At 43.1% G+C, this 25386-nt stretch overlaps 1 protein-coding gene across 1 annotated transcript; it reads right to left on the reverse strand.

Moving 5' to 3' along the window:
- Positions 1–2160: 2160 nt before the first annotated feature.
- On the reverse strand, positions 2161–13826 carry LOC118772791 (ankyrin repeat and SAM domain-containing protein 6-like). The gene is made up of 16 exons (XM_036521402.1): positions 13241–13826; positions 11851–12383; positions 10274–10318; positions 9458–9662; positions 8566–8672; positions 8232–8380; positions 7383–7617; positions 6888–6937; positions 5995–6198; positions 5675–5843; positions 5300–5475; positions 4549–4735; positions 4134–4201; positions 3794–3910; positions 3416–3512; positions 2161–2789 (listed from the first exon to the last, which is right to left on the reverse strand). Exons 1-16 carry the CDS (start codon positions 13552–13554, stop codon positions 2740–2742), a joined length of 2706 nt encoding a protein of 901 aa, XP_036377295.1. The 5' UTR covers positions 13555–13826; the 3' UTR covers positions 2161–2739.
- Between the last annotated feature and the right edge of the window lie 11560 nt (positions 13827–25386).

A 25386-nucleotide genomic window follows, 5' to 3' on the forward strand; every position in this document is an offset into this window, starting at 1 on the left:
AAGTACATGAGGGCAGCTCCGAAGTGCAGCCAAGGGGTCACTTTTAGCAGTAACACTGCTATTCAGTGAATTTGAGCCATTAATAGCATGTGAAGATCTCTCAATAACTATTTCCTTTCCCTGCGCTCTTAACTATGACAAAGCACACAGAGGACATCTGACATTTGATCACGTTTTGCTTAGAATGCCAATACGCCATAGAGCAATAAATTAGAGTAAGACTATAATGAAGGTGATGGCTCAGTACCAACGGTCACTGATTGTGTATCTTTACTTCAATTATAAGTAAGCATCTTCCTACCATCCCACCCCCAAAAGTGCAATTTTATAACAAGTAACAATCGCCCCCATTTTGCAAACCCCACAATAAAAGTACTTCTTTTTGTAGTTCCATAAGCACTTATACCTAGTGTGATGCAAGGGGAGAGGTAATTGAGGTCCGGTACTTCCTCCACCGGTGGCTCCACCCCTTCCTCAGCTCACACCACGCCTTCCCAATGGACACTCCTGACAGGCGTTTAGGTTCATCAACACTGGATAACAGGGAGTCCTCTCACCTGTGCTGTGTGGGAATGAGGAGGATTTGTCGTGAGCAGTGGAAGTGGCGGGTAAAATAGAACCTATATTAGCATATGACCCTGTCTGGAGGAGAATCTGGATTTTGTTTTGACTGGACCTGCGTTTTGGATTCCCTTTGCTGGACTTGTGTGCCTGATTTATTTTTCTTCCCCCCCCATTGAACGCCCAGTGTTTGAACCGCGGGAACCGTATTTGCTGTGGTCTTGTGACACTGTCACTCATGTCACTGTCATACATGCTGGCACTTGGAAGCCCAGTCTCTCACCATGTCACACTGGTAACATGACCCGAATTAATACATTATTTAATTAAAACATATTATGATCATACACACTGTACATCTAATTCGCTCGGCAAAATCCCCAAGCCTAAGGCATCCTTACCCTCATTCCTACACTCACAGATACGCAAGAACGAAACCATTAAAACACAGACTAACCGAAAGTGCTGAGGACACACAGGAGAGACATAAAAGGGACATTAAGGAGAATGGGGCCCCCCGCTGACTGGTACAGGCAGCCCATTCCTAAACACAGGCCACCGTGCTATCCGAGTAATGTAGAGCAGACAGCTGGCACGCGTCCCAAAGAGAGAGGGCACAGATGCCAGCATGGCAGTGCAACTCTCACCGGCTCATGTGAAAGCGGCCCTCTGTTCTCAGCGATGTGAAAACAATTCGTAAACAGATTGTCCCAAATAAAGGAATAAGTCATAAATCACATTTTTTTAAATATTTGGAAATTTCCATAAACTACGGGGGCGATGTCACATGGCTTGAGGAACCCGAAGAACACAGCAATCTGTTAGCTGCTAGCATCCGTTTCATTGGTAGGCATTCCTATCAACACTTCAAGTTCAACACTCAGGGTTTTTGTAGGAGGTGAACGTCGCAGAACGGAAATTACAGAGAGCAAATCAGAGCGAACCAACTCGAGGAACGTTTTCACAGAGGTCTGAATTTTGAGGTGCAGTTTAAGTCCAATCGTGCCGGATCAGGAAATACAGCTACGGCCTAAACGAGTGAGTTCTTGTGATGAGAATAAGGGCATGAACAGAGAGCAGGCCGCATCACGTGTTTGTTTGCTGAAAGGAGGGATAGAGAGCTGGAGAGGAGACAAGGGAGAGAGCGGAGCCTCTGGATGATAGCAAGGAGTGTCATCATGTCGGCAGGGAAGTCAGCCAGGAGGGAGTCATAGCAGTGCACAGCCGAGAGTGCCCCGGGCTTAGACTAGCAGCTGGGTTGAATGAGAGGGGAGATATGGGTAGACAGTACTGTCATGTGTAACAATAGCTGTATATCAAAAGGCCTTCAACTGACCAAACAAAAAAAGAAAATAATGCAGTAATTCAGAGTTTGCATGGGGGAAACCAAAATAAAACACAGATTGGTGTAAATCAAAACTGCAATACTGCGAGAGGATGAAAAATGTGTCAGCTGTTAGTGCTTTTTTCTTAATAAAACATGTAGTGAACAAAACTTCTTTCAATAAATTTAATGTTCAATACTTTCATGATACAATCATACTGCATTTATCATAAAAATACAAACACTTTTTGTTTAAATATATTTGTGTGCATACCTACCAACAAGCTACAAGAACACAGAAATAAATTATATTTATGATTTAACGATTTATTTTGCTAAAATATATCAAAGGCAAATATGATAAAATAAAAGACAAAAGAAATAATTTCTCTCCTACTGCTTCTTGATCTGGGCACCCCAGAATCCACTGATGACATCAGCATGATGACCACAGTAATAGAATGCAGGCTTTCCCTCCAAACTTCCATATGCGGGCTGGCAAAGCTTTGCAGAAGAACCCTTTTGTAAATGCCTACTACACTGAGCACACAGTCCTTCTCTCTCCATGTCACAGGGTGTAAGACACCCATAGTACCGTGGTAAGGATGATTGCAGCACATTACTTTGTGCTCTGTCTGAAAGCGGCCAGGAGCGGGCTGCTGCCCGCGGCTCCCTGTGGCCTCGGTCCACCCGCTTGCTAGCCCGGGCCGCGGGCCTGGCGTCTGTGCTGCAGCGTCCTCCAGCACTAGGCTGTGCTCTGGGACACTGGCGTCCAGGAGAGGCTCCACACACTTGGGCTCGCTCACCCAACACTCTGAGGTTCACCCTTTCCCCTGCGGGGGGCTGCCCTGCCACTACCTCTTATTAGAGGTGCGCACCTGCTGTCTCACCCAACCTGCTGGAGCTGCAGCACAGGAGAGAGACACACACACACACACACACGCACGCACACGCACACAGATAGACAGACACACACACCATTCGGTTGGCAATCAACATGGCATAGCCACTAACAGTGCCCTCCTTGCTGACCACGCCTCATGTATCAATAACTAAGCTAACCAGTCAACTGGAAAACTTAGATGTAGAGGGACCTTTCTAGAAAACCATGAAAGCACTTACAGAGGCTGTCCAGACAATAATGGCTATATTTACTGCTTAAAAACAGAGAGAGGACAATGCAGAGTCAGAATGTTCTGCTCTCTATATTGAAGATACTCTTTCAGTAGCTATCTGGTTTCTTTGGATTTGTTTGTCTTCAATAATATAAATATTTCTTCTCAAACACATCATGAGTTGATCTATCAGATCATTCCTTTTTGGCTTTTTTTCAACCTGAACATATGAGCTTGAACAGACATATTAAATTCTATATACAAAATACAGACTTTTAAATGTCTTATTCTGAAAGGTTCATTCAAATTTTTGCACTGTGTTACCACACTTGTAGTTGTTATTCATGTCTCAGGCATTGCAAGCCCCCCTTGTATGAGCCTGCCCGGCGACTTAAACATTAACACCAGTACTCACAGCGGGGATACCCAGGGGGCCGAGGGTTGCTGGCGCTGCTGCCAAATGAGGACTGGAAGTTGTGAATTGTTTCCTGCAGAATCTGCCTTTCTCTACCCTGCAACAAGAATTCATACAGCAACACTATAAATAATCCCAATTTAAATCACTGGTGATCAATGTTTAAAAAAATGTAAAAAAAAATTTACATTAACATTTAAAAAGTACTTCAGATAATGCGAGGGAAAAAAAATACTACAGTATAATCCATAGGCACATCAAGTGTATAAGCTCCACAGCAATGTGTGAAAAGACAAAGACACACACAGACATACCCTTCATACACAGCCTTTGAAAAATGGTATTAATAATAAAACAGCAAAAATAGATGACTCATACCTTTCCAGCATTCAGCTCTGAAATGGCTGCCAGAATTTGCTGCCTGGGCCCATCTGTTTTAATACCAAGCTCCTTTAGATCCCCATCAGTCAGGGTGAGGAAGGCTTCCATATCTACCTGAAAAAAATGTCAAAGATAATCAAAATAAGAGGACTAACTGGGACCTACTCAAGCAGTGGTTATGGCAAACATTAATAAAAATACTGTATCCATAAAGCATGGAGCAGAGTCTAAAGCAAAATACACACCATACCATTAGAATTATTCTGTAAATAACCTCTTACATATGTAACCCTCTGGAGAAAACAGGAAATGACAAGGTGGCAATTAATTTCCCTACCTCCTGCTCCTCAAATATGGGCTGGTATTTTTCCAGTGAGAGTTTCTTCAGAATCCCTGACAGCTCATCTGTGCAGGAAAAAAAACAGATTACTCAGAGTGTACACAGAGCAGCATTGCTCCTGGAATTTTACTATTTCACTATGTTTTGTCTGGAATTTTAATATTTCACTGTGGCTGTTGCACAATCAGAGCACATGATGGCATCATTTTTGGGCCTTTGCAGATCTCTACCCTTTGAATCCAGTTCTGCCTTGCAGTAGGTCAAAAGTGAGTTCTGCATTCTCCGTGGCTCACATGAACTTGTCTTGCTCAAGTTCGTATTCTCAGTAGATGAGGAATGGCACGAAAGAAAAAGCTGTGACCCCTGGTGTAAGCTGCCACAGCATTCTGCCTGTCTGTGGACACCTCCTCACCCTCGTCTGTGATGGTGCCACTGCTAGAGCCACCGCTGCTCTTGGAGCGCGGGTGTGAGGAGGCAGAGGAGAGGGAGTCCCCTGGGGGCGGTTTGGGTGTCGGAGACGGGGAGGGGGTCAGGGTGGGGGAAGTGCTCTTCGAGGTGGACGAGTTTCCAGACTGCGGCCGCTTCATGAGGTCCATTTTCTGCAGAAAAGGGAGAAACGCGTCAACCTCTGAACCCCAGAATCAATCCACAGCAGAGGATTGCATCTGACCTGCAGCATTTCCATGTTCATCTTGAATAGTTTTATGACTTCCATGGAGCTTGCCGGAACGTCTGTTCCCAAAACTGAAGAGGAAACATGTCCAAAGGTCCTGACGAGCTATTGCGCACGCTTTATTACCCAAAGCCAAAACAAATGCAAATCCCATTTCAAAACTGTGAGCCGCTTACAAAATCCCAACTCAAACACAAACACAACATGAGTTCAAACAGCAGTCAGATTGGAGTTACCTTATTTGTATGCATAATATTGAACTAATCCTCCAGCTGGCCCAAACCTAACCTTGCTTCAACCCAGAGACCTGCAGCCCATCCCTAGCATTAATCCCCAATCTGACTGAAATCTTGTAATCCTCTCTTTATATTGAACATGGGAGAGCCTGGCAATTGCAGATTATGGAGGCCCTTCTGGCATCTCTTGAGCAGTTGCTGGGACCAGTAGGGGGGGGGGGGGGGGGGGGGGGGGGGGGGGGGGAGTGCTCTACCCTTCTGCCGTGGACCTCACTGGCCACCAGGCTGGGGGTGCTGTGGATGTCCGGGAGGCTCATGTCGGGCACTGGGGGGGCTGGCGTCTCTGGGGCCTGGGGCTTTTGGTCCAGCAGCCCTGCAGCCTTTTTCCTCTGAGCAGCAATCTGGGACAGGACGCTGTCTGCGCTGCCGCCTAAGACACACAGAAGCACAGTGCTGAGGTCTGGGCTCTGAGCATTCAACACGGACCGGCGTGCTGCACTCCGCTAATCTCGTACAAGGAAGGAAGCAGGAAATGGAAGTGGGGCAAAAAAGGGGAAGTGATAGAGGTCAGAAGGACAAGCAGAAGGAAGGGACAGAAATAGGGTCAGGAGGACGCAGGCGGTGCGTACCAGACCGGTTGTGCTGGTCCGTTGCGTGCCTGTTCACGCCGGCCACGCCATTGGAGCCCCCGGAAGAGTGGGGGGAGTAGTTGAAGTTTCCGGAGTTCGAGGGGGACACGGGACCCTTCGTGATGCTGGGGAACTTGATGGACCGGTTGACCACGCGGCTGACAGACGTCTGTAGCGCGCAGAGGGAAACAGGGCGTCTCAGAATCAACGGAGTTCAAGTTTAAACCTCCAACGCTCGAGGAACAGACATTGCACATGAACAATTCCGCAGATTTAGCAGCTTCCCTGCACCTGTGAGCAGGGCGCCGAACATGACTTACGATGTCGGAGTTGCCGCTGCTGTTGAAGCTGCCCTTGCCGGGCCTCTGGGGCATGGCGAGGCGGGCCGGCTCAGTCTTCCCCTCCTTCATGACGCGGGAGCGGTCCGAGTTCCACGGCTCGAAGTTGGACGGCGGGAGGAAGGGGGGGATCACAGCCTTCAGCTTGTCGTTGGGGAGGCGGGTCAAGGGAGCACCATTCCTCAGCTGTGGGTACGAGGTCGAAAGAGATCTTACCGATTCCACTTGCTCTGGTCACAAATGGTGTGCTGCCATAGTCATCTGCTACTTGGCGGTGTTTAGACTGCAGAATTTCTAATCCTGTTTTCAAATTTGCCACACACATACAGAAAATCTCCTTTCCCAGGTCCTGATAGCCACAACAGCACCCACACTACTGATGTTCCACTATGTGTGGGTGGCTGTGAATATCCAAAGCCATTTTTCATTATTCTGAAACAATTGGCAAGAAAACCATGCAATTCATATATATGATAAAAAAAACCTGTGGATATGTTTGTCAGGAGTCATGTGTAAGACATACTTAAATTTGTTTAGTGTAAAATAGGTTTTACTTTATTTTACTTCTTAAAAAGGTCGTGACATTGGACAGTACGTACTATAAAGAGTCTGCAGCACTAATGCAAATTGTTTAAATATTTTAAAGACACTTTACGTGTTTAAGATGCCCAAACACCCCTCAACAGCAGTGAAACACAATCTGAGGCGAAACACCTTAACAGCAGAGGGCATGGCTGCTTCACTTCAAATTTTACCTGCTTTCACTACAAACTATAGTTACACCTCTGCTGGACAGCATAGTGCGCAACACAGTTAATGGTTGAATGAAACGAAAATATTTGATACTAAGTCAGTTCTAAATATTGGACACCAACCATTGTAGTTATGAGAGAGTCATCTTTTTCTGTGTTGGTTCTGCCAATACCTGAAAAAAAAACAAAACATTAAAAAAACATTGAATTTCACCTCCAATGGTTTACATTGCAATACCCCATCGAGGAACAAAGATAGAATGAGCTGAATGCACTATTGCCGGGAAAAACATGAACAGAATGCTTAATAAAACCATCATATCAGATTCATTCACTGAAAAACTTTATTAATCAAGCAGACCCTGACAGACCAAAATCGTTGGCCTGGATTTTTTTTAAATAAAAGATTTAAGAAGAATCATGCAAGGATGAAATGGATTCTGGTTTAAAAATACTCCTTGATACCTATACAGAGGGATGTTAGAGACATCAGCATGATTTTACACTAACATTTTGGTTTCAGTGTTAAACTAGAGCCAACAGGGTAGCGATGCGCTTTCTTTTAAGCCCCCCGTTGCTTTGTCAATGACTGTGAAACATGAAGCGCTCCTCTCTCACCACTGTCCTTGCTCTTGGCGGTCCATGCGATGCTGACTTCCGTGTTGCCCAGACTGGGGGGCATCGCGACGGCGCCGTTGGGGCCCGCGTTCTTCCGCTCCGCCTTCATGGTGGAGTCCAGAGCCGTCTCGGGGTCGTCCGGGAAGGGGGCCAGACGGTTGGTGGAGAGCCCGTGCCTCAGTGTGTGGGTCAGCTTCAGCCTCCGGAACCGGTTAGACATCCTGTTCCACCACGACTGTCGGGAACAGATTAGAGTCACACGTGTAACCCGCTCCACGAGCCTTGGGCTTTCCAGCCCTCGGCACCGCACACCTTCTCCTGATGATGACATCATCTTTCCACCAATCAAATCCAAGCTGTACAGCAGTTACAGCTGATTCAGTTAACACAGTTCCACTTTCAACCATTGTGTCTTAAACCAGGCCAGTAGCGTAGTGGTCAGAGAATTCAGATCTGTAACTAAATTTCTGTAGGGACGAATATGGTGTGAGGGCTAGCTGTTGTAACCTTCAGTGAGGAGTGCAACCTGAACAGCAACAAATATCCAGGGGCAGCAGTGTGGCGTAGTGGTAAGGAGCAGCGCTCGTAACCAAAGGGCTGCTGGTTCGATTCCCTGCTAGGGTGCTGCTATTGTACCCTTAGGCAATGTACTTAACCCACAATTGCCTCAGTAAATCTCCAACTGCATAAATGGATAAAATTGTAACATATTGTATTCAATCTCTGTATGTCAGCCTAGGTAACTGTTCCTGCTGAATAAAAAGATAATGCGATAAAGACTGCCATAATAACTGTAATGTATATTATCTCCCACACATGCCTTGCAGGCAGGTCTGCACTGTAGCGTACCTTTAATCCGCCCTTATCATCAGGAGGCACAGGGATGCTGAGGGACTGTCTGCTTTTGGAGCGCGTGAGGGAAGACCGGGTCCTGGGTCTGCCTTTCTCTTTATCCACCTGCATGCACACGGAGGCCAGCAGCCTAACCAGCTCAGTGTCTGCAATAAAAACAGCACGGGACAGCCCCCGGCTTAGGAGCGGCAACCAGCAGAGGGGAGCGCATGCCTTTACAACCGTCACCAGGTGTAAACTAAATTAAGATGGAGATTGTTTGATGGATGACGTTGAGGGCCAGTCCTAATGCTACAGATGTGCCAGCACACAGAGTGGTGACCTGACTTGCCTGGGTCATTCAGCAGCATGACTAGATCAAAGGCAGTGTATCCATTTTTGGCACGGAGATTGACGTCAGCTCCCTGGTTCAACAGGTACTTCACAACATCCTTGTTCCTTTGAGACAGAGATGGAAAAGGAACAAATGTACTGTCATGAAAACTGCTATTCCAGTTCAAGAGACTGTACTAACGGCCCTAACCGACATGAAGGAACATGAAACACAAAATGAAAACAAGGTGTCAAACGAGAAACAGACAAGACAGACAAGAAACTATGCTTCTTCAGCCGAGTTTAAATTAAAACTTTTACAAAAGGCACTGATAAAAAAATCCTCACTGGGATAACAACTTTCAAATGTCAGGAAGCACTCTGTTCTCTATCAGAAGAGGCTTATAAAAAGAGGCCTGCAAGCAAACATAACTTTTAAGAAATGTTCAAACTTTTAATCAAACTTTTTAAATCACTCACATATAAAAAGGGTGAGCTGTCTGAAGTCATTTCCACCTTAATCATTACAAAACCCAAAAACAGTTTGTATACATATTAAACATGAGATGCATAAGCAATTCCCAAAGGATGTTATGCTGCAGGAGACACATATGGGTTGTCAAAATAAAGGAACTACAAAAATGTTCTTCAATAGTCATGCCAGAAAACTGTTCAAGATACAAGCATGAAACCCATGGTTACCTCAACAGTAAAAATGTATGTGCTAATTTTTTATACAATCTACACGGATCAAGCAAACAAGTCTGACTTCTTAGGAAAGGCAAATCTGAGTCCAGGAATGACAGGCAAATCTGAGTCCAGGACTCATGGGTAAATCTGAGTGCCCCCAATGCAGGCCCTTTGTACAGAAGCAGCATGCGTTATACGGTATTAAAAGGCTGAGCGGTTACCCGTGGTAGGTGGCCTGCATGAGCGCGGTCCAACCGTGGACGCCATCCTGCTTGTCCACGTCGGCGCTCCTCTCCACCAGCAGCTGCACCACCTCCAGCTGTCCGCTGACCGCGGCGATCATCAGCGGAGAGGCCCCGTCCGCATTGGCCATGTTCACCTGGGCCGGGTCCTCGTCCAGGATGTCCTTCACCAGCTGGGTGTTCCCTGTCTCACACACACACGCATGCATGCACATGCACACACACACACAGACACAGACATAGACACACAGACGCACACACATAGACACATACGTATGCAAACAAATAAACATACATGCATGTGCACACATATAGACGGACAGACAGACACAGACACACATACGCAAACAGAGTTAGTGCATACCAGTTGTCCCTCCAAAGGACAATATAGATCTCTCTTTGTCCATCATGGAAAGTTTCAGTGCCAGAAGTGCGGAGTACAAAGGCTGTGGATACAATGTCTCTGGATTCTCTCCACAAGCGGCTTCTTCAATATTATTCTTAAACGCTGTATCCCCATTCCAAACCCACACTGTTCCCCCACACACTTCCTTTTCTCTTTGTATACAAAACCTGACCACACAGAGCAACCATGTAAGAATGAATTATGTTCCATGTTACACTAGGGGAATGTCTACCTTGTATAATTAAACAATGGCAATCATGGGGAATTGTTGCTTAGTTTATCCAATGTCTCTGTTGGCATCACTTTTACTAATAAAGTAACATGACAGCCATACCCTTCCTGCAACACTGCAAACATGTGCTTGTTGCATTAGTATGCAATGGACCTACCTAATTTCAGTGCACTGAATACATCTGGTCTTCTTTTCTCATCATCTGTGAAAAGTTAAAAGAACAGCAGCCAATATTACACATCTAAAACAAAACGCACATATCTGTGTCGGAATGAAGAATTTATACCGTTGTTAATGTGCTGTAAATGTAATGCTGTGTCAAGAAGCACATCATACAGAGACAACATACGCCTGCCATAGACAAAATTGTTTTTCCAGCCACACAGGTATGCCAAATATATTTCAATGTCATGAGTCGCAATTACTAAAATGAGTAATCCTGTCGCAGAAATCTGAGATGATGTAAATACTAAAGGCAACGTTATTTAAAGGATGTGTGGTTAGTTTGTCATTCTAAAAGATTTTCTTTGCATTTACCACCAAAAAAAAAACCCAAATTTGTATTCAACGCCTGCAGGTGTTTCCCATTACACCCCCAAGTCACACTTCAGACAGAAGAGGTGTGAAGCAGGATAACACCACAATGATAGAGGAGTCTCTTTTAAACCACCAAAGGGCCTGCCATCTCCTTACTTGCAGAGAAGTGCCAATTGCACTTCAACAAAAGACCCTTAATGTGGCTATTAGTGAGAGAAATTTTGTTTTCAAACATGCCACTGCCACCAACTACAAAGAGATGTTGACACATCAGCAACTGATAACCACTGTAAACTGTGAATGGATACCACCTGACAGATTACTCTAGCAGAATGCTGTCAGATATGTCTTTTTGAAAATCTTGTAACATGAAATGGACATTATTTTAAATACTTCTTAATTCATATATTATTACAAGACTACTTGATGTAGGGAATATATACAGTTTATACAGTATATATATACAGTATATACAGTTTAGTTTTGCAGTTTATCCACAGAAACAAGATCAAGAAAGACAGAGGTTGTTACTGAAAGTGCAACGTTTCCTACTTAATAACTGAAGGGATGTGGCAGAGCTGAAGTGAACAGCTTGTGTGAGCCCTGCATATAGCAGGTAGCAGGTAGCCGAGTGGTTTCAGTGGTTACATCACTCCCTGAGACCTGGTTAACTAGCGTTTCTGTCGACAGGCTAGGGGCAATTTGCCTTTAACTCAACTGGCAATGACGCTGGCTGTAAGTTGCCCAGTGAGTAAGTTGGCAGTGAGCAGTGAGAACCCAGGTTCGAAACTCACTCACTCACTGACCCTACACCTGTTACATTGGTGCCTTGACTCGGATCACTGGCTAAAGCGCGGCTTGGCTGTCAGTGGTTGCTGGGGAGTCAAAGGAAGTCAAAGGGGGGTGAGTGTGGCAGAGCTGAAGTAAATAGCTCATGTGAGCCCTGCGTAAAGCCTTAGGTAGTGGGTAGCAGGTAGCCGAGAGGTTGCAGCAGTTATGTCCCCGAGACCTGGTTAACTAGAGTTGTTGCTGACAGGCTAGGGGCAATTTGCCTTTAGCTCAACTGGCAATGACACTGGCCGTAAGGGGTTGGCAGTGAGCAGTGAGAACCCAGGTTCGAAACTCGCTCGCCCGCTGACCCTTGGTTGGTTCTGTTCAGGCCTCACTAGGACAGGCTGCGGTCCCCCAGATCACTACCTGGCTGTGGGCGAACGGTGGTGATGGAGTCTAGGTAGTTCTTCACATCCTTCTGCTTCAGCTGCAGGGCAACCTCGAAGGCGGTCTTGCCCAGCGCGTTGACGTGGTCGGGGTCGGCGCCCCGTTCCACCAGCTGCTGCGCCACGCCCACTTTCCCGCCGAGGGCGGCCAGCATGAGCGGGCTCCAGCCCGTGGTCTTCGGGGCCAGGTTGACGTCGGCGCCCCACTCCAGGAGCAGCCTGACGACCGGCTCGTGGCCGTGCTGGGCAGCCGTCATCAGGGCTGTGACGTCCAGGAACTCGGCGCCGCTGCCCCCGCCCCCTCCGCCATTGTTGTTGTGGTTGCTGTTCCCGGCGGGGACGTCCAGGTGGTCGTAGTCGTCCACGAAGGCGCCACTCTCCATCAGCAGCTTAGCCATGCTGACGTGGCCCCCTCGGGCCGCCATGGTGAGCACGCTCGCCCCCATCCTGTTCTTGCCGTTGACCTCCGCCCCATTTTCCAGCAGGATCTGGGCAACATTGAGGTGCCCGAACCTGATATTAAGAAAGAAAACTTAAGTGACACCTCCACAGATGGTTCTCTCTGGTCCTAAAGTTCTGAACTTGTGTTTAATGCTTTAAATTGCCTTTCTGGACTAGCTGTGATTAATCAAAACGACTGTATAACATGGCTAAGCTATTCGGTAATGTACTTAAGAAAAACTTATATGAATATATTGTAATGGAGATAGCTGGTCTTGAATAGCTGCATCACTCCTGCAACTGGGATAGCAATCAATCCCTAACTGAAAAGCAATGTTTCAGATTGTTTGCAAATTGTTTCAAAACAATAAACAGCCATCGAACAGTGAACAAGTTAGAACTGTCATATTTTAACTCTTGTACTTGGCATGTCATTATACCACATTATACCATCATGCCACAACACTGGCACTGATTCAAAAGCCACGACCCACAACTCGTGTCCACCAACAGGTAAATTTGTCTTGGCTGATGCCCACACAAAGCAAAAACATAAAAAAATGATTAAAAGGTACTCCAAGATAAGGCGTACATTTTAGCAGCGACTGTTCTTGGCACAATATACCTGAATTCCCGACTCTGTCAGGGGTTGAAATTCGAGTAAACTCCCAATAACTGCACAATGCGAGGACTGATGTTACTTGGCATCCGTGGAAAAGTTTATATATCAACTAAAACATGCAGCAATCTAGCTTGCCTTTCCCTTAAAAATAGTGTTTAAATACGGCGACACGTTGCAAATATAAATTGCAACGAAATGGCGTTGAGAACCTATGGAATACACATATCTAAATGAGCCAACTAATCACCCCATATCCCCCCTCTACCACTTTTTGACCAATGAGCACAAACAGAATCTGGTACCACACCTTGCAGCTTGCATGAGCGGGGTCCAGCCATAATGATTGCGACTGTCCACGGAGGCCCCTTTCCTAAGTAGAAACCTGACCAGGTTTTCGTGTCCACTCGCTGCGGCGAACTGTAGCGCAGTGTTTCCTTCTTCGTCCGTGCAGTCCACCGGTACAAGCGAAAGGGCTCGGGAGATATCTACGTTACACTCAGATCTGCACTGAGTCCCGGTTTCGCTCGCCCCGGGTTCGAGGATCCTCCGGGCACTCTCATAATCCCCCTCATCACAGGCACGGAACAACAGCTGCGAACTGGCTGGAATACTGTAATTCATCTCGGGGTGGTGTTTTCTAGATTGCAGTTATGTCCTGAAAGTTGCTCCCCACTACTTCCAACGCTTACCGCCGGCCCATGTTTAAAAGACATTGCGCTTTTAAATTTCAGTAAATGTTGAAATATGTCACAGAACATACATCCGTATATATCCCACACACTCTAAATGCCGACTTATCAATACATTATATTTTTGTTCGCGATTTCGTCCTGTAAAACAATTTGTAGCCGGCGTAGCTAGATGGCTATGTATCCAAGAAATCTGTTCCCTGTAACGCGGGGCGCATGCGTAACATCTGCAAGACGTAAAAGGACACTTTTCAGACCACTTCCCTTTTACCGTAAATTGCACAAAAGGAGTACAGAGATCGGGTGCAGTTAGGATCCACTACACACACCGTACATGAGCTAGTGACGTTCACTGAGGTTCGTTATGTGCATTTAGGTAGACTTACGCATGGAACTTAATTTGGATGATTTCTTTGGGTATTTTTTTTCTCAGCTAATTCTCTGTGCTTGTGGTATGGCAAAGTACTCAGCCATACTTCTGTTAAATTGGACTGTATTTTTAAAGATCACAGGCATATCGGGACTATTTATTTTGAACATGTATATAAGGACATAAATCGGCCACATTTAATACTGGTAATTTTTTTTTTTTTTTTTTTTTACAGCGGTGAGAGTAGACCTAAAATCTTCAAACACCCTAGCCATCCACTTTTGAGCCTAATCATTCTGTAAGCACTATGTAGTCACAGTGCAAAGAGGTATGTATTATTTTTAATCTTTCATGAAAGAGTTGTCTTATAATTGTGGATTGACGTTAAACTAGACTGTCTATGAAGATTTATGGAAGTAGTTAACATGAACTCAAAACATGTTGAAAAGGCCAAACCATGTTCCGTTTATTGGCCATTTACTGCCAGTTGCAATTATGTGATTAAGTGGTGGATGAAATACTTAAAAATGTAACCAGGGGTTTGAAGGATGCTGTCAACTGATGAGTTAGGATTAGTCCATATTGATCTGTGCAACATGTTTGGATGTCAATATGTTCAATTAAAATTAGTAAACATATAGTTCTGCATGGTGATGCAAACTACATTCACAACCACAGTTTTCTTTAAAAATGGATAATTATGCTGGAACAGAGAAGAGAAAATCTACCAAGGGGCACTGGCTATCCTCTCATTTGCAGTCCTCTGCAGCATCCAAAGGAGAGGGCGATGGCAATATACTGTAATAGAAAAATGACTGGTTGGGCTTCATAAATCATTTTGACTTTTTTGATACCTGAATACCTGATCCTTTAGTTAGATTTAGATTTAGTTTAGATTTATTATACTGTCGTGGCATCTAATTTAGCTCCCTGAATGTTCATGATGCACAGACTCTGCGAACATGGTTGAAACACCTACATATGTGGCTGTTTCCTGAAATGAAGATTTATCATTGTGAGCAATCGGACGCAATATTAAGATTAAGAATATCATTTCTTTCTGTATGTAAAACATGCACCATTAACAGTGTCTTTTGTGAAGAAAAGCTTGTTTGTGACAGATTAAAAAGCAAAAAGGCTTTAAGAGTGTGCTAAGGCAAGAAGGGCTGTGACAATATTTCACCACTGTCAATATGAAATCATATCTGTATGAAATTTGTTTTCATGGATACTGCTTTCAGAGCGCTGTAGATAGATATTTATGAACAGCTTAAAGTCACTTATCTATAATGAAATATTAATCAAAATCTGATCAAATGTAGATTTTCATAAAACTCTATAGCACCTAGATAATTATGCTAGTGTTAGGTTAGTTTAACAATGATATGAGCTCCACCTGTGTTGACAGGCTATTTAAAGCGAATTATTGTTGCGTTGAATTTTAGTATTGAACTACATTTGTATGCATTTTCTGAAGAAAATGTGATGTGTGGTTGCCTGTGTGCATTATCAACGGTATGTGTGTGTGTGTGTGCGTGTGTCTGTTCGTGTGTGTGCGTGTGTGTGTGTGTGTCTGTTTGTGAGTATCTGTGTGTGTGTATGTGTGTGTGTCTGTTTTGTGTGTGTGTCTGTGTGAGAGTGTATGTGAGAGTGTGTATGTCTTTGTGTATTCGTGTGTATGTGTGTGTGTGTCTGTTTGTGTGTGTGTGTAATTTGACACCAGCTGTCCCTAAATGACTTTGTTGCAGCAATTTTAATGTCAACTGTCAAATCTGGTCAGAGTGAGGGGATACCAAAGACCAAACAAAGGCTCATATCTCAAAAACCGTACATCACAGCTCTTAGATGAAGACACTGAGAGAATGTACACGAACTGTCCTCTTGTGTGATGTGTAGTATAGTCCCATAAATGAGGGAGAAATGCAAGGCAGTTCGAAAAGTCATACACTAATAATATTAATAATAAGGGACACAAGAACAGTAGTGTGCTTGCCCATTGGGTAACCACTCTAATTACTCAGCAGGTTCATATCGACTGAAACATATGGAAAGGGGTGATGGTTGATCTGAAATACAGCTCCTCTACCCCGATCGGAATGTGTAAAACAGCACATCTGAAACTTTTTAGCGCTGTTTGATGTTGCCACCACTGTGCCATCGTTCAGATCACAGGACAGGAAAAAATGCAATTTCCACTTTGATACAAATGAAACTGATGAGTGCTCATCAATCATCTTACATTAGAGGAACCCACAATCATTGTAATTATACATGTCATATCACACTGCCAATCAATTACTCTACCGTGAGGGCTGAGATAATAAATTGTTGACTAACTAAATACCTGCGAAAGAGATAGTGTCAATGTGACTGTTGCTAGCTTGTCAATATTCATTCAAAACATGCCTCATTCCACATTGATTCTACAGCTCTACCATTAAGCGCAATTCAGCATGGTCACTACAATCACCTGTGAATAATTATACGCAATTATCCCTTTCTCAAAAACAGCAAACAAGTGAGCAACAGCATTAAAGCAAATATTGTAAGAAATGTAACGTTGTAACCATGGAACGACACGTGTAAAAGTCGCGTTAGACACATTCACATATTTGTTACCACTACTTTTTATACTAAAATGAGAACAGTGCGCAGTGCTTCAAAAGAAAAATCACGATAGTGGAGGTACACTGCTTCATCATTTAAATATATATTTCCCAAATATAAACGTAAGATACACTCAATACACGTATACAAGAGATTTGAAGTATCTGGTATGTACTGTTTCTGGAGGAAACGTCTCCCCTTATCACTGCATTAGAAGCTAAGCTTCACGTCTTTACTATACTTGCCCGTAATATAAAGACATGCAGAGTACTTTTCGTCCGACAGGGGGAGACAAAACACCACAATCAATCAACTCCACTGTACTGCAACAATAAGCGTGTGGAGAAGCTACAATCTATTTTGACTGCACCGCTTTGTATATGTTTAATTAAGGGATACGTGTTTGTCAGTGTACATGAAGAATATTACCTCTGATTTTTGCCTTGACCTTTAATCATTTCTTTTTCCAGGTAAACTGTTCATTTAAAACAGTGCAGTAAGCACCAGAAGAAATAAAGAACATTGTTGTAAAATGGAACATTTCAGAAATCGAACCATCTGCAGCCTCTAATCCCTCCTAATCTCAGTTGCTGAAGACAGAGAAAAAAAAAAGAAGTAAGATTTTTGGATGACTTCCCGGTACGGAGCAGCAGAAACTAAAGTGCTGATGAAGAAGGTGATGAACTCAATCACCTACTTTCAGCGTGGTAACGCAGAAGCTCACTGACCCACAGATAGAGGTGCTCTGCCTCAGACATCTAAATCAATCATCCCCCACAACACTTGTTTTCATTACGGTTTCTATCCTGCTCCCTCTGCATTCTGCCCATGCCTGTGATTTGCATTTCGCCCTCTCCACATTAAATTTATTATGATGATTGATTCTAATCAATCTACCTTCTTTTAGCCAAGACCTGCAACTTGAACGCTGTCTTACTTTGAACGGCCACAGCATTATCTAGAGTTACAGTTACAGCAAGAGTTTGCAATTTTAAACAGGGACAACATAAAGGACAATGAAAGAAAAAGTAAGGGGCAGCCTCTGACTCGGTCAGAATTACAGTGCACATCTTGTTTTTGGTCATTTCTTGCAATGCACAATTATAAGTATTGCTTTATTAGTAGCTAGATGAAAATCAGCACAACTTTTTATCATTAGCTGAAATCAAAATCCCCCTACAGCCCATAAAGCAGAAAGGAATGTGCTCAGATTACCAACCAGTATTGTACAGTAATCTTGATTCCTAGACTGTTTTTTACATTATTAATGAGTTTACATAAAGGAAGCAGTGTTCTTACTTTGAGAATCATTTAAATCCTCAGATTACGTAGAACAAAATGAATCTTTCCCAAGTCAGTCTGCATCTTTGAGAAGAGATTTAATTTGACAGTTGTCAAATGAAATGACCTAAAACTTAAAGGTCAATATATACATTTTTCATATATTCCCCACCTCAAAGCACATATGACTCCTGCATCTACACAAGCGTTTAATAGAAACTGAGAAACAGAAGAAAAATAATAGCCTTAAGGAATGCTTTTCCAGCTTATATATGAAGTCATTACTCTTTGGAATCCAGAAGCCTCAAAATGTCAGCACGATAGACCATATAAATGGATCTAAATACAAAAATGTACTTACTCATCTCAGTTTTGACCTTTCTTAGATGCACAGTTCATTTTGCCATACCAAATATTTTTGAATATTAATGCATATTTACTCAAATTACTTGTGAAGGAATGTACTTCTAAATTTTCACGCTGGACTGACAAACACAAAGGCGTTCCATGGAGAAAGCACAGAGACACATCGAGGCCCCACCGGTGCCACTGTCATCCTCTATATGTAAAGGTCCATATGTCTGAATATCGCCCGTCTCCAGCTGAGACACGCATCAACAACAGGATCACATAGATGCTTTCATTTGTGATTATGCTGGAAATCACAGAGCATATGAGGCAAGAGGCTGTTGTATGATTATACGGTAAGATATGCCACTGAAAAGAAACGGAAACTGTGTTGGGTGGTCAAATTGCATTCTGTAACCACCCGTGATGATGTTCAAGGTGAATGATTGTCAGAGGGACAGTCAGCTACTTTTTAAAGCGCATCATCCATTTTACAGTTTAGCTGACACCAATGAAAATACCTGAATATTTGATGAATGGGTACAGCATCCACATTATGGTTTATCTCTGGAGGCCAGAGGGTGTGAAATTAATTTTCCATAGAGCACGCTGACTCCCATAGCTTCATTAAAATGCTCATTGTTGCTCTGCCACATAGGGGTATGAGAAAATGCTGTGAGAAAATGAAACCAGCTAAACCTGTATTATGTTAACCTGTCCATCTCCGTGGACCAGCAAGTTTCTGAGGTTAGTAAATAGGGATGCCAAATCAATCGCTTTTATTCGTAATATACACAGTTGCAACTTGGATTCCCTGTCCAGAACAATGTGTTGAATCAGAACAGAGTGCATCTTAGTAATGCATTCACACACTTGTGTTTTGAAGAGGACATTGATAGGTCTGTCAGCATCTAATTATTGCTTCAGCTCTGAATAATGCATACCTGTGTTTCAATTGTATCAGAATAATATTGCCTCTGAATGTAGTGGGGGGGAGGGTTATACAAATAGTCAAAATACTGATGACCAAATATCAGCAACTCTAAAAAGATCGAAAGTCATTTTACAGTACAGTTGAAAAGAAATGGGCTTGCGTAACCTGAGAGAAATGGCACTTTAAAGTTATCTGCTGGAACAGATTGCACCTCACGACTTGCTGGGCATCTGGCCTCTGAGAAGAAACCCTGGAATGAGATTGTGCTTGGATCCCAATACAAACAGCAATGCTGGGATAGAACAGGGCACTCACAAGGCTGAGATGGGAATCATCACAATTACAACTGTCAGTTATAGATCTGAATTCCACTGAACTTTTATAAATCCACCCTCCTCTTTTTTCATCTTATTTTTTTTAAACATTTTTAACTCGCAGAATTGTTGCAAACCAATAGAACAGTGCCTGAATGTCATTTCAAGATCTATGTTGTCTTTCAGAGACACAGGGCAGACTTCAGATTGCTGGTGAATGAGCACACCTTGCTCTGTACAGAGGAAGATTGTTTGCTCTCTCTGAAGAAAGACAAAGTCATCTCAGGATCAGAACACCTTAACAGTATGAATCACAAGGTGAGCAATGGAGGAAATCATATGCTGCTGTTTAAGGAAAAGGACTATTTATAGGATAGCGCTATTTATAAAAGTTATGATTTTGTACAGTATGAAGCTTTGTATCTACTTTATACATAACAACAGGTGGGTAATTTAGCGATTCACAGTGAGAGGCATCATGCATTAGCCTTTAGCTATAAATCTTGAGTTTCATTTAAGGTAATACATTCCCCTCAACTTCCCAAGTTAGCCTGAAGAGGGCAGTATAGCACTAATACCTACCAATTCTATTGCTCTGTCACTCAAAACTTTTACTGGAACAAAAGTTCAGGATGTAGTAATGGCATTCACACAATTCTGGTTGAAACTAATCATTAGAAAAAAACTGTCCATACATGATATCTTTGAGGTTGTCGTTAATCTACGTCTGAAAGTGGAAACATTGAGGCATTTACAATTATGAGAAAGGAACAAGATGATTTAATGTTTACAATAGTACTCCCCATGAGTTGTAACTGTAAATAAATTTGATTATTAATGAGAAAAACATTTAACATGAACAAATGGGAACCTTTAAAAAAAAACACACACACCAGAATAAAACAAATCAGGCTTTCTCAGCTTTCTTCATCTGCAGAATGTGTTGCTCATAATCATTAGTCTCTTGAACAGAAAAGATCAACTGGTCAAATCTAACAAGATTAGTCATATGAATGCTCCTCCTCAAAGCCTGACATTGGTGATATCTGTCATTGATGGATTTTGGGGCATTCACCATACCCTAATTAAACCCTAATTAAACGATTATCCTGCATTCGTTACACGTCACCAGTCAGTTGTTCGCTTCGAAATGGCAGCGTGTGTTGGGGAAAGGCTCTCCCAAGGATGACAGGCTGCGTGTGGCGTCACTGAGGGGAAGGGGGTCAAGGAGCAGAACAATGAAAAGTATCCTGCATCTCATGTGATTTAAATGAACAGAGGGTTGAATCAACCTGAAGTTCATGTTATCAGAACATGCATGCGCTGCATTCTGCTGTGCATGGCTTTCTCCAGCTCTGTATTGTCCTTTTTTTTTTCCTAATCTCATAATCTCCTCACACACAGTCAAAATGATAGCACCACTTTTTTTTAGTTCAAAATGACCAGTATCTTCCCAGCTGTCATCATATTTTTGCCTTATTCAGTCAAAAATAAGGACAATAAACATTCATGGTTGGTTCTCACAGTTTTGGAATTTTTATTTTATATCATCAGTCCAAAGTGTGCTGATGAAATGCTGAATGACTCTGCCTCCGTCCTTAGACATAGTAGGCTGTTCCAAGGCTTCAGGAATAGGCACTGTGTATGGTGTTTTTTGCTAGCTTCTCGGAATTTCTGACCACAGTAACCTATTACATTCACATTTGCACTGTAATTGCTACATAGCTGTAATTGCTAAAGTTAATGTCCTATGAGATTTTGACTGCAGAAAGTAAAGTAAGTCAATATGCTAATAACATTTAATACACATTCTATGAACCAATTTTGCTGTTAACATGCTGATAAAAGTATCATTTCTGACGAGAATAGTGCCACTGACAAAAAAAAACAAAACAAATAATGAAACAAAAAATAGATGTTCTGTCGTACTTGTGGACTAAATAAGGTAGGGAAATATGTCCAGTATGAAAAAAATCACATCTCACCCGATCCCACTCCCAACCTCATCAGTGCAGGAAGTGCCCTTTGAAAAATATGGACAGAGGAGAACCCTGATCACACACAGGTAGCAAGCTCAAACTGAGATTGTGAGGCATAGCCATGTATCTCTCTAGCCCACAGTTCAAGGCAACATCCTCATTAAACAAAAGAACTGCCTTACACTGGCCTGTACACAGTGATCTCGTAACTCCATATATTGCACAGGGGATGTAGAGAAACACTCTCTTGCCTGTAGATCATCAAAGCCCTTGTGTCCTCAGTCCACACTCAACTGAAACTACATCTCAAGCTTCATGAAATTCCTCTGAAATATGGGTGAGAAAACCTGTTTCTATTGTTGCGGTTTGGGTGCTGGGTATGGGAGGTAAAGGGGTCTACAGCATGGATGAGTCTTCTCTGACTGAGGTCGCCGTCCGTGGTTGTCCTGGCAACACCGCCAGACTGCATGATGAAGGTCTTCATTTCCTGCCATTAACATGATCAAATGTGACAGAAGTAATATCTCTTTTTAACATTCATTCATGCTGAAACCCATCCATTACCTGTAAACGAATCAGAATAATGAAATTATTCATTTCCTTTTTCACGCCAGCATGCAAATATAAACCTCCACACAGCAGTGAAATTACGAAGAATTTTAAATTTCATAAAACAATGAATATCATTTTTGTTTCAGGAATAGAAACAGTGGAACCACAATACAGGGATGACATTTTTCTTACTCTAATTAAGATTCTTCTGATTAAGTGTGAGCTTTGTTAAATATTCAATTAGTTGTGAAACAAAGGCAAGCAAAAACTGCACAATGCAACCTTCTCCTCTCACGGTACAACGGCTACTAAAGCTTATCATTTTAAGTAAATGGAACGAATACACGGTACGCAAAATCAAAATTAATGTTATTTTAATTGTATGTGCATATCTTATTTTCAAACCTTCTGATGTTCATATCGAAGACGCTTCAGTTTTGTAAACCCCCCTGGCAGAGATTATGGAGATGGGAGGAATCACGGGAGAGCTTTCTAAAAAGGGAAAAATGGCAATGGAGCTTTCCCATCCAGCCAGTTGAAAAAAAAAATGACTCACTGACTCAGTAATAACAGTAACAGTAAATGCTATCTCAGAGCTTACAGCTGAGGTGTAGCCTCTCATTTTCAAATCTGGGAAAATCTGCCACCAGCCTTACTCAATCACTATAAATGTACAGCTGAAAAAACTCCTCTCTGCTACGATTGTTATCAACAGATGCCTAATTGAGTCTAAACAAAATGGCATGCCTAGAAGTGGCCTAAGAGGTGGAGAGAGAGAGATTCTTACCTAAGATGGTCACCTATTAGTCTATGTGTAACACGGGATAGATGAATAAGGCCAGATCTCTTTCTTACAGGGTCTCATACACAAGATGTCATCTGCCTCAAATCTGAGCCCCTTAGCTGCTGTCTCTGTCCATGTGATCAGGGAGACAGATGTATTAATGGTAATCTGGTAATGGTAATGGTAATCTGACTGATGTAATAACTGACTGATGTATACACATTTTACAGTAGGAAAACAAAAGGCCATACTTTCATCTTAGGGCTGAAAAATGCGGTCAGTTTAATGAGAGATTTTGAACTTGTGGTCTTTCTCAGAACAGTTTCTCTCAACAGGAAAAATGTTTTCTTGCAGTACTTGCTCTTCACAGTCTTTGAGCACCTCAGTTTTACCACTGCACATGAGTGCAACAACCCCTTTTTCACTTTTTAATAATATATTACTAAATACTGTATATCACCATTTCGGGTAGTGGCATTAAATACATTCACGGCTGATGCATAAAACATTGAGAATAACAGAATTACTTACGTAAGTACATAGAAGTTATGTAATATACATATATCTGAAGGTAAAGGGAGTAAACACCTCAAAGACAAAGAGTTAGTGCTCAATAAATGTGCAGCAATAAACAGTAAACATATCTCACAGAAATAAAAGTGTCCCCAGCTGCTAAGAAGTGAGATGAAAAGTGGCTTCATAAACTGCTCGTCCTCCCCGAGCCGTGGTGCACTCAACTTTGTAGGCATGTAAGGAAAAAAAAAAAAATAATAACGCGGCAGCTGACAGTGCTGGGAAGGGTACGATCACTCAGGCCGTTCGGACAGCGCTTCCGGTAATGAAACTGCCAGGCGCTGTCAGATTTAGTGCTCCATCTTGCGCCGCCGGCCCGGCAGTCACTCCTCACTTTTACAGTCCCCTCTGCCTCTCTTTCTGATTAACATGCTGCTCCCTCTCGTCACCCTGTGCGGTGACAAGGCCATGTGAGTACGCCCGACCCCGAAACCTCCGCCACGTAGGCCAGAGCCAGGAGCCCCACTAAAATGCTCACCTTCCATCTAATACCTACTTAGTACCCGATTGTGGTCCTGAATTTGTGGTGTTCATTAGAGATAGATATTTTGTGGGTAATGAGAACAGACTTCAACTGAAAACAATGAAATAAAGGTGAAATTTTCTCTGTCAGCTCAGTGGATGGATCCTCCCTGAATTCAGAAGCAGCACAACCGGCACTTTCCAACTGTGGGTTCATGACTTTGCATCCTGTCAAACTAAATTTATCACGAAAACAAGAAATACAATGTTTAAAATTGGCTTTTCCACCATGCACCATATTAGCCCCGTAGGAATTTAAAACTTGTGTGTGAGACACGTCTGAAATGTTTGATGTATCTTGCTTGCTCAGCAAAAAAAGTAAATTACATATCCAACATGTCAGGGGGAATTTCAAGAGGAGGACCTGAAAATCATTAAATTATTTCTGATCTGAATATGACACAGAATTATAAGCTACTCATATATAGGTGGTCCATTGCAATTATAAAAAGTGCAACATAGCAGTTTTGCAAAAGGTTCCCACCAGCAATCTTCAACAGCGCCAAAGCTGGAGCCTGTCTTAGTGTGAACCCCAGGGCCCAGAGATGCTGTGACTGAAGTGTGAAAAACTGTGTCTCAACTGAGGGGGAGTGGACAGGCTTGTGGTCTATGTGGCTCTTTGGCGTCGCGGTCAAAGTCGCATGTTTGGTACCCTGTAGACCCGGGTTCAAGGCCGAGTGGGGTGACTGCTCTCGCCCTTTGCTACAGTCCCCGTTGGCGAGTGATGGTCCTGCCACTGTCCCAGCTGTGACGGTCTAAGCAGAGAGACCTGAAAGGATGAGCCATGTTGTCTGTGTGACATCACAGTGGCTCGAAACCAATCTCTCAAGGAAACCTCTGTTCTTTAAGCACGGGAGCTGAACCAGGGTCTCCACACTACACCTGTAAGGAAGAATGTGGACACTAATACATGCACGCTAATGCATGCATGCTCGGGTGCACATACACACACATGCATGCGCACGTACAGGCACACACATACACACTTACTCATAGACTCACACACAGCTGTCCCAGCTGAAGGAGTGACCTGGCAGTCCACACTGGAGGCTGTTATTCCAACTCTTTCTCTGTTTCAGTCATTCATTTCAAGCACAGTTCTGCCTTGATATTCTGGACTCTAGAGGGAATGTGGGTAATGCCTGAATGCAGTATTGCTGTCAAGGCCCTAGATGCCACTGCACGCACTGACACTGCAGCAACAGTGTGTTAGGAAACTGTGCTGGGCAATTAGACAAGCTGCAATATTTGCTCATCTGCAGGGATGAACATACCGTGTCACTCGTATTAACAGAAACACCTTAAGTCTTACTGCCAAATTCTCAATTCTGTTCTTGGAAACTTAATATGTTGCAAAACAACTGACTCAAGGGATCATGCCTGGGCCAGCATAGCTAAGAGAAGTAACTGAATTTAAAATTTAAATAAACATGGCCCAGGTGTTCCCTCGACAAAGTTGTGAGTCATGAATCAAAAAACACCAACGGATAAACATGAGCC

Source organism: Megalops cyprinoides, chromosome 2 (genome assembly GCF_013368585.1).
Source record: "Megalops cyprinoides isolate fMegCyp1 chromosome 2, fMegCyp1.pri, whole genome shotgun sequence".
NCBI lineage: Eukaryota > Metazoa > Chordata > Actinopteri > Elopiformes > Megalopidae > Megalops > Megalops cyprinoides.

What these genes read in the sequence shown, in the direction of transcription:
- LOC118772791 (XM_036521402.1), bottom strand. Translation starts at nt 13,554, where the DNA reads ATGAATTACAGTATTCCAGCCAGTTCGCAGCTGTTGTTCCGTGCCTGT. An exon ending in CGCCAAGAGCAAGGACAGTG is followed by an intron (nt 6,938 to 7,382) that starts GTGAGAGAGGAG and finishes TTTTTTTTTCAG; the next exon opens with GTATTGGCAGAACCAACACA. An exon ending in TGGCACCATCACAGACGAGG is followed by an intron (nt 4,202 to 4,548) that starts GTGAGGAGGTGT and finishes TTTCCTGCACAG; the next exon opens with ATGAGCTGTCAGGGATTCTG.